The 10,644-nt window shown below is 37.3% G+C and overlaps 1 protein-coding gene across 1 annotated transcript in view; it reads right to left on the reverse strand.

Annotated features, from left to right (window-relative positions):
• NBAS (neuroblastoma amplified sequence) overlaps positions 1-10,644 on the reverse strand; it is a 383,345-nt gene that overhangs the window by 105,963 nt on the left and 266,738 nt on the right. Inside the window, exon 44 of the mRNA XM_025198082.1 lies at positions 7,544-7,878. Coding sequence (XP_025053867.1) covers positions 7,544-7,878 — 335 coding nt within the window. The remainder of the gene's footprint in view (positions 1-7,543; positions 7,879-10,644) is intronic.

Consider the following 10,644-nt stretch of genomic DNA (forward strand, 5'->3'; position numbering starts at 1 on the left):
ATCACCACAAAAATGAAATACATCTCTGCCATGGTATGTTATCTGAAAAAAAATAATGGCTTCAATTTCTTAAAGACATTTAGAAAAAAAAAGGAACATAGCATTACAGGTAACTACATTTTATAATTCCTTTCATAAATTGATCCAGCTTCCTCTTCAAAGCATACAGAGTTTATTTGCCCTACTTCCTATTACTATATGAAGACTAAGTTTCAGAACTATCCTGGAGAATCCAGACAGCAGACGAAAACATATCTATGGCAGTAAGCAGGCACTTCACAGACAAAACTGATCTTAAAACTGACTAAATGGCAGGCCGTAAAGGAACATTTTAGAGCAGCAGATGCAAAATTGTGACCTTCTTTTCTAGATCCTTATGACCTATTAACAGTCCTCAAATAACAAGCTATTTGTATGATGGGGCTGGGTCACCAGCAATGCATTATTTCAGTCTGCACTGGGTTCCAGTAGTTTTCTGGGGACAATTCAGGGTGCTAATTTGTCCTAATAGGACCATACGTACTGAAAGGACCACCTTCTCCCTTATGTTCTATCCCGAGTGCTATAGTCAGGCAAGAGTAACCTTCTGGCAACATTGGGGTGCCACACTTATTTGGAAAAACCTGTGGGGGGCCATTCTTAACAGTAACTGCTTAGCTCTTGAATGCCCTCTCTCTAGTGGCCTATCAGAGTCTGGCCTGGTGCTTTGTTTAGGGAGTTTGTTCTATTACATACTGTTTTACTTTAATATTTTTTATCTGTCTTTAGAATGTATCTGTATATCTGGTTTTTACTGTAAGCCACCCTAAGCCTCTTTGGGACTCTAATAAATAAATAAAGGCATGAAAGCCATTAACCAAAGACCATATTTTTTCTCTCTTGTATAGTGCAAGTTATAAAGTTCCATCATATTTTTAATCCAATATTATTTTCTGATAAGTCTACCCTGTACCTAGAGTTATCTAATTAAGTAACAAGAATAAGGTTAAATTTCCAAAACTCAAACTAGTGGCAAAAAAGGAAGGAAACTAATACCCGAAGGAAAGAAAGTGTGACTGATCATGAACACGGGTGAGAATAAAATGTCTAGATTAAAATTTTGCTTGTACATTGAAGCAATATTATGATAGCAATATTATAATAGGCACTTTACTTTAAACTTGGTGCATTCCTGTGCCAGGCCCTGCATATATCTAGAAAAGGCAGCACATTATTCCATTCCAGCTAGCCTGACATCTGTAAAGATCGGGCACTTTAGTAAGAGGCTTTTTTGGCACTTTTATCTAAAGGCTGATTGAACTAGCTTTAACTAAAAGCACCAGAAAGCCTAGCTTAAGCACCTGATCTTTAAAGATGCTGCAGAGCTGGGCTGAAGTAACACGCTACTTTGATGATGTTATCACAGTATTTCTCAACCATTTCAGACTAGAGGCACCCCTTGAAAAATATCAAATTTTAGTTTTCACTTTTAAAAGAACAATTCTTCTGTTGCAACAAACTCAAAGACCACAACAGGTCAGAATGTTTTTAGCACTATGGATACCTATGTGAAAAATCTAGGTTTATCCTGTGAATTATGCTCTAGGCCCTAACAGCACTAGTACTGTGTAGCACCCCATAGTACCTGTAAAAGAATCTCAAGGCACTCCAGGGTGCCATGGCATCTTGGTAGAGGAGCACCGTGTTGTCTCCTCAGCAGGAGTCAACTTTGCAGGCAACAAGGTCAAATGTATATTGTAAAGCTACCTTTGAACAACAGGACAGATGTTCCCATGTGATGTAACACAAGTTGGGGAGATAATGGAGGCGCTTAAAAGAAGCATGAGACAGAGCCATTTACCAAGAGATGATGTCTGAAGTTGCATTTTGAGTACAAATGGTCTGGCAGTTCTGGTGGGAAGCCTCTCTTTTTCTGAAGCCTGGATACATTCAGACCCACCTAATCATGTGATTTATGTGTCACTTTTCTATACTGAAGTTGCAGCTTTCTCCTAGTAATTAACACTCTGTGCCTGTCTTCATTTGTTGTATGTCCTTGGTAATGAAAAAACAGTCAAGTAAAAGACAATTATTTTCAGGGGCTTTTTTGACTGTTTTAGCATTTTGTTTTTCACCAGTGTACTGTTTATCCACAAAGATCAGGGCAATGACCTATGAGTTCTGAAACAGATGGTTCTTTGAAGATACAACATACTAGCAAGGCACAACCAATGAAACAAAAGACCATGTTATCAAGAAAAGAATGAAGAAAAACCCCAACAAATTAACTAAAGAGCTTCTTGCAGATTGTCAAGACAGATAAACAGGAAACTATCAAGATGACTGAACATTTTGATAAGATCATTACTATAATTAAGTCTATAAAATGAGCAATACTTAAAAGCACAATATATCTGCCAGGAGAAAAGGCTACAGGCTCCAACCACATGCATGAATAGAAGCAACAATTCTGTAGAGCAGTTTTAAAACTTGAAACAGGAAAATTGTGTTATAATGAATTATAAGACCAGCTGATGCAGAGTGCTCTTTACCATTCTCTCTAGATAGGCCCAATATTATTATATTATTACTTAATATTTTTATTCTGGTAATTCCCATAGACTTCAAAGCAAGGTGGTTCATACTGTGCCGAATACTGTACAAATGCCTAATAAATTATAGTCTATCCCAAAATAATTGTGGAACAAGTAAGTTGGAAGAAAGAATTCAGCCAGAAAAATGTAATTATTTTATTGTTAATAATGGGGAGCCACAATCCCATAATGAAAGTGGGGAGAAAAAAGTCACCTCTGGGAATGGGGTCTTTTTAAACCCTTAAAGGAGAACAATGCAAAACTGTATATAATAAAGAGAAAAAGGAAACCTCATGATTATGAGTGCAAATCAGAAGTTAGGGAACTGTTGAAAAATGATCAAGAAACCAAAAAAACATGTGAGAATAAGTCCAGGTAAAATATAAAATGATGAGTTAACGTATTCATTATAAAACCAATTCTAACTATGGTACTAGCCCTAGATGAAAAAAGAACAATCAACAATAAAACAAAAAAGAAAAATTTCTGATCTATGATGGGAGGAAGCCAAAGAATGCAGTTACATCACTAGATGATGATCAAACACTTTCTATACCGTCAGCAATGCAGAAAGATAGTAAAGAACAACCACTAATGCTGGAATTTTTTTAATGAACAATTCTGGATGAAATGAACCAAAGAATTTTTGAGATCGTGAAGAAATTCTAAGAATTATCGAAAGTCAGCATTAACAGTCTAGGAAAAACTGGAAACATGCCATAGCATGCCAAGAAAGCTAAAGTTGTGCCAATATTTTAAAAGAAAATCCAAAATGACTCATCTTATTGTCACTTAATGTCAAGCTTAACACTGGCAGGCACACACAAAAAAAAAAGGATGGTGAATATAAGATTCTCTTGAAGGGGTTTATTATTAATAACAATTAATATGGATACAGGGCAAATAAATCCTGACAAACTAATGATTTTTTTAATGAGATTACAAATGTGGTTGATGAAAGTAGTAACATTCATTTAGTAAACTTCTTTAAGTCATTTAACTCATTGCTTTATAGGTTTTTGATTGAGGAATTAAATTATACACTGTTAGCATGAAATGCATTAAAAAGATTAATCTGGACAAGCAACAGATCTCAAAAAATATTAGTAATTGTATAAATCACTGTTAAATTGCATGTTTGTAGTAGGGTCTTAAGCATCAGGTCTTGGCCCTTTGCTAGTTAAGATTTTTATCAAGGCCCTGAAACAACACAAAATAATTACTGATAACAGTTGCAGAGGACACAAAGACTGATAAATAGTACTGGAGGGCTGATAAATAACAGAACACTGATAGAAAGTAATCTGGATCACTTGGTAAGGTAGGAACAAGTAAACATACATGCTTTAATAAGACCAAAGTAAAAAGATATCCATCTTTTGGTTTGGAACAAACACTGCAGGCCATATTAAATTCAATAGGGACTTTAACCCACTAAGTAGAGACTTCCAAAGGATCTTAGGGCTATAATGAATAATCAGCTGAATAGAAACTCCTAATGCAAACTGTTGCCAAAAGTGTTATCTTCAATGTACAAACAGGGAGGTAGGGAGCTAATACTTACATTATATTTGGGGCTGAAGGAATCTATAATGGAGTAACATGTCCAGTTAGAAGATCCATGAGGATGGCTAAACAATTGTAAAATACACTCTCTATACAGCAAGACACTCCAGAAGTTAAATCTTAAGAACAACTTAAAAATCTACTTGTTTTCATTCTATAAACACTGATATGACAAAGTTTATAGAATCAAACTACAATGGCTGGAAGTTGATAGATAGGTAAATTCACACTTCAATAAAGAACGATTTTTTAACATTAGATGATTAATCAATGGAGTAATACAGCATTCACTGAGGATTTTTGTAGGAGTTCTGGTTATGCTAAGCTGTGGTTAAGCTAATACTCCAAAAAGGAACTTGGGAAGAATAGGCATATCTGACTGCTGAATGACCTGAAAAGAAATGTAAAAAATGAAAACACACTAATGAAGAAAGCAGCTAATGCAAAAAAGGGAGCATTAGGAGTAAAGAAAAAAGAGTAATGAAGACAGATGCCAAGATGAGAGAAGAACTGAAGATGCCAGGTGTTTGGCTTGGCAAAAGAACAAATTAAAATGAGCATCTTGGCAAACAGATAAATAAACACTGGCGTGGAACTTGGGTATTTCAGGTATAAATATAGGTGCCACAAGGATTGTTTCTTTGTAGTGACCTAGGAGAACACAACTGATGCATGCTGTTGCTAGCGTTGTCCTGGGCAGTTTTACTGAGTTGAGTTTACTGCTAGATAGTACACTTGCCTGCATGTTTAAATGACAATAAACCTCCCTGACTTTTCACCGATGAACGTGAATTTGAGTCATTCTGTCTGTATTGTACCTAGACTCTACAAGGCCACTTGCTAGTGCTGGCCTCCTGGAGTGCACAGATCCCTAGCAGCTTAAACACCAAGAACAACAGCAAGCAAGAGGCAACCCAAAAACTGCACACCTCAGAACAATAATTTTAAAATCTAAAGTGGTAGTTTTTTTAAAAAAGAGACTATAGCTTTCTATTTGCCATATTTTCTTGAATATATCATGCCCCCAAATATGATAAGCACCTTGTTCAAATTCACGGATGACACTAAGATGTGGGGAGAGGTGGGCACGATAGAAGGGAGGGACAGGCTCGTCGTTTTTTTTCCCCTTTGATCTTCGCCCTATTTCAGTTTCCATCCAGAACCAATTAAAAAAAAAAAACAACTAGAAACAGGAGAAAAGTGATGAATTGTATTTTTGTTTCAAGGCTATGAAATCAGAGAATTGATGTGAATGGGATGTAAGAGACTATTATGTGACTAATAGTGTTCTAAATTTCATATGATTTGATGTGAGGGGTGGACAGGAAAGTTATCAACTGTTCTAAAATTCTACAGAATCTAAAGTTGTCTGATCTGAAGTGTGAACCATTTTAATATTGATAAAATCAAAGCAAGGGGAAGAAACAGAATTCAAATGAGAAATACACATTTTCAGAAACTATAACTGAATTTTTAAAAAATGCTTCCACTTGTAAGCTACCTTATAGATACCATTGCAGGACAAGATTGAATTGGTACAACTATATACATGCTTGAAAGTCCCTTTCTTCTAACTGCCAAAATTTTAATTCCAAATCCAACAAAAGCAATAAATTAGCTGACTGGTAATGTACAGGGCAACTTCTACTTGAGAAGCAGGCCTAACAACAGCATCTAGGGCTGTGTCCAGAAGAGTACAGTCATGTGGTACTCAAAATCTCTGCCCAGTCCTATTCAACATGTTTATTAACAATTTGGATGCCGGCATAGAAAGCTTCTTGAGCAAGTTTGTAGACAAAACAAAACTGGGAAGGACTGTGAACATGTTGGAAGATGTGAGCACAATTTAAAAGGATCTCGACAGATTGAAAAACTGGGCTAGAGTTAACAGGATGAAGTTCGATGTGGACAAATGCAAGATGCTACATCTCAGGAGGAATAATAAAAAAAAAAACAAATAGAAAAGGGGGATACATGACTGGGTGGCAGCTCTATGTAAAAGGACTTGGGAGTCTTGGTAGATCACAGACTCAATATGAGCCTGCAGTGAGGTGCAACTACACAAAAAGTAAACGTGGTTTTGGGCCGCATCATAGAAGCATTAGGTGCAAAACATGGGAGGTGATAGTGCCTTTACTTGGTACTGGTTAGGTCTCACCTGGACTATTGTGTGCAGTTCTAGGCTCCACATTTGAAAAAATGATGTGGAGAAGTTAGAGAGGGTCCAGAGGTGGGTGACAAAGAAGATCAAGGATTGGAAGATGAATCATATGAGGAGAGGCTGAAGGAGCTAGACATATTCAACTTCCAGAAAAGGTGCTCAAGAGGGGACATGACAGCAGTCTTCAAATTCTTGAAGGGCTTTCAAAAAGAAGGAAAACACCCTTTTCTCTTGCTGCAGAGAGGAGGATGCAGATCAATGGCTTGAAGTGGCAGCAAAATAAATTTAGACTGGATATCCAGAAAACACTTCTTCACTGTTAAAACAGTGAGGCAGTGGAACAGACTGCCTAGGGAAGCTGTGGACTCTTTACCACTGGAGGGGATCAAGAAGAGGTTGGAAAGCCACTGCTCAGGGATGATCTAGATGTAGGTATGCCTATCGTCTACCATGGGTATTTCCATTATTCTGGGCTTTACTGGTTGCTCCCGCCTCCTTCCCCCACCCCTTTTTTCTGCTTTATGTTTTGAAGCCTTGGGGAGCATTGGGTGTTGGCTACAGATAAGGCTGGAGACTTCAACTGGGGTGTGCCTGCTAGGAGCAAAGCTGGAGATTCCTGGCTAAAGGGTCTTTTTGCCCCTCCACTCAAGGTCAGACCAATCACCATATTTGGGGTCAGGAAGGAATTTTCCCTATGGTCAGACTGGTTTAGGCTATGGGTTTTTTTTTTACCTTCCTCTGTAGTAAGGGGTATAGCCCTCCTCTCTTGACTACCTAAGCCCAGCCACCAAGTCAAATAAGTGGAATCTATCAGCAGCTGGATTTCTTTATGACCCAAGAAATGCTGACCATACCCTTTAGGATGGGAAGGTATGTAGTGAATGGAAGCCGAGAGCAAAATGAGTTTTACGATTCAGACCAGTGAATGCTATTTCCTCTATTTTTTTCAGTAGACCTAACTCATGGAGGTTTTGATGAGCATGGAGGATCAAACCAATGGTTTTCATATGGAGGTTCAAACTATCATCACTTTAAATTGCTATAAAATAGAAATCTTTTCCCCACAGTAGTAAAACTCAAAGCAGCAATCAGGTTTTGTGTTCCTCTGTTTTTTCTTTAAATACAACTTGTTAATTTAACATTTACTTTGAAAACTTCAGTAAAACAAAGGGCATGAGAACAATTTATGGAAATTCCATATAACATCTTAAACTTTTCATTCTTGCATAAATGTTATATTTACCTTGGTGACAGCCTTTGAAGAAAAAGTAATTTCATCAATTAAAGCAACCATGTCTGCTGAGTTGAGTCTGTCAAAGTACTTTAAACATACGTCATATGCATGCAACCAATCAGGTACTGTTTCTGGTGTTTTTTTAATGAGGTGGCAATCACCATTCCAGAAGAGATTTTGTAACCAGGTGGCATACACAGAGCTTGGCGAAAGCATGCTACCATCTTTTTGGGGAATTTTGGGAGCAAGTTTAGAAATGGATAAGATGTTTTGGCTTGTAAGGATGGGCTCCAATGCTCCCAAAGGATCTGAATTTTCATCTGTTAGCTTTTTGTAATCAAGACCTATTGGCAGGAAGAAGAAAAAAAGTTATTAAAATCACATTTATTCAACAGCGGGGAGAATAACTGGCATTTACTGTGGAAGACAAAAATGACTGAAAGAGCATCAAACAGAAGTAACAGCTCCATCTCATTTCTAGGCAAGATTCATTTCAAATTAGCATTGATGAATATTGACAGAATAGAATGGAGAAAGGGCTGATGCTGCCTGTATAATCTGATACAAAATTTCACCTCAGTGAGGACAGTCTTACATTTTCACTGGCACTAAAATATTTACTTTTAAAATGTGCATATTCATATACAGTACAGAAACATTTCCACAGAGAGTGTATATACAAATTCATTTATGGCAACAAATACACCTCTGTTTCTGTATTATAAAACCTAAACCTCCCCCTTTTTCAGGCTCTTTTATGGAGGAAAAAATGTGTTTTCTCACTATGAGACAACTCACGTGTCAGTTCTTTCATTGTAATAAAACCCCTAATCTTAGCATAAAATAAACAAAGCAAGGTCAACCGCAGGTAGGAGATGTACAATGCTGACCCATCAACCAAGTACCTGAAGGTAATATCACAACAGCCTTGTCTTAAGATATGATTTTACAGCCAGGTAATTATTATGAATTATTTACCTCACTGGGAAAACTTATCTTTGCGTCAAAGAAGACAAAGCTTAACGAACATGAAGGAAATAAAAAAACCCCAAAAGAACCCCAAACCCTTCTCTCCCTCACTATAGCATCCGCAGTACAAGAGGTCCTATCTTATTCCTACCCAGAGGTGTACCAAGGATTTTTTGTGTTCTTGGCAGCAGTGGCAGCCACTAACCTTGCACCCCCTTTAAGTCAGCACCTGGGACTAGTGCCCGACTCACCCATAACTAGCTATGCTACTGTCTCTACTTTTCTAAATATGCTTATTCACCTCCTTCACATCCACTGCCTTTACTTAGGCCCTGATCCTGGGAAGTCTTACATGCATGGTTAGCCACCTTCAGTAGTCTCAAAGAGCTCAATAAGTCCTAGATTGTAAATTTCTAAGAACAAGGAATTTTTCTTCTTTCTGTAAAGCATTATACATATTTGTTATTGTAGACATAATAATACCAGTAGGCTGTAAAATGGAACAGAAACCCCATCACCAGAACACTATGGCCAGAGACTCAAATAGAGAATATCCAGAAAAACAAAGACTGCCCTAATAACAGGATTCCAGCCATCCTATCTACTTTGTATAACACACTGGCAACAGTCAATAGTTTATATACAAGAAAACAGATTAGAAAATACTATTTACAAAACGGTAAAGTTAAAATGACTGGAACAGCTTCAATTTTTGCAGGTTTCTGACCTTTGAGAGCTTGACATTTCAAAACTAATGTTAAAATAAGACTTGATTTTGCATTTAATTTCCCAATTTAAACACATACACACACATACTAAAAAAGATTCCAACTCTAGAATGGTCACATTTCCCACCAAGGGCCAATAGAATGACAGAAATGGCTTATTTTACAAGTCTCATATATATTTGGAAATCAAGTTAAAATTTACTACTTCTAGGCCCAATTATGCAAATCATTTCATACAACTTTTTACTATGAATCAACTGTTTTTATGTTCACATAATTGCAAAGGCAAGAAAAAATGTTCAACCTTTTCAAAAAATCAATTTTGATTTTATTAAAAACATTAAATATTTTTTCTGGGAAAAAAGTTGTAAACATTAGGGCTGAGTACAGACAGTCAAAAAGACCGAGGCTGAATCAGTTTAGAATTTGCAGGTTAATCTAAGCTGCATAGATTGGAACAATAAGCAAGTGAACAGACATTTACTTTTTAATCCGGAAATGCAGCCACATGCCTGCAGTTGCTCAGGCCATAAGCTGGGGGTGCTAGAGCACATCTCCCTACTGCACTGGAGCATACTGCTTGGGCCAAGGTTAGCCCACCAACACTGTGGGTGGAAGGGGGAGAGAGGGTTTGCAGGGGAAATGCAAACCTCTCCCCCTGGGGGGCTGTGAGTTAACCTGAACCGGGAAGGGATCTGGGACAGAAGTTCCATAAAATGATTTATCCTAAAACAATTAAGTCTCATACTACATCCATCTAGGTTTATCTTAAACCAGTTTCAGCCACTATGAAAGCAGTTTATGTGCACTGAACTTCTGTTGCGTCACAGATTTGAACCAGTTTCTAATCACTTCTACTGGTTTGTGTGTAATTTCTGTCTGTAGCCTAGGAGTGGACAATGCCTCGACTTCAAGTAGTACTTCTACATTAAATGCTCCAGTATATATGGATCATTGTAAATAGACCCCAACTCCCTAAAATGTTATTACAGGTACTAAATTAAATGCATAGTAGAAGGCACTACTGTTCAGCAGTGCTGCCACATGAATTTTAGGTGACACTGATGTGAGTAGACTAATTCTACTGCACATTAGCACCGTTTTTGCCTTCCATGCTAATGCACAGCAGAATTAGACTACTGAGCATGTGGCATCTCATTTAGACACACCCTAAGTCATCTTCAGTACACTCTTAAGAAATGAAATGGGGAGATATTAGTTCCCATTTTACAGGTGGGGAACTGAGGGAGAATGAAATTAGAAACAAAGTTTCAACTATTATGGATCTTTACTCTCAGAGTTGTAAGACTTGATGCTTCAAAATACTAACATATACAAAACACTACTCCTAACATTCTAACATATACAAAGCTACCATTTTCTTTGTTTGCAACTGTAAAGGCTCAGCATTCC

The sequence above is a fragment of the Alligator sinensis genome, unplaced genomic scaffold, assembly GCF_000455745.1.
Source record: "Alligator sinensis unplaced genomic scaffold, ASM45574v1 scaffold130_2, whole genome shotgun sequence".
Classification (NCBI taxonomy): domain Eukaryota; kingdom Metazoa; phylum Chordata; order Crocodylia; family Alligatoridae; genus Alligator; species Alligator sinensis.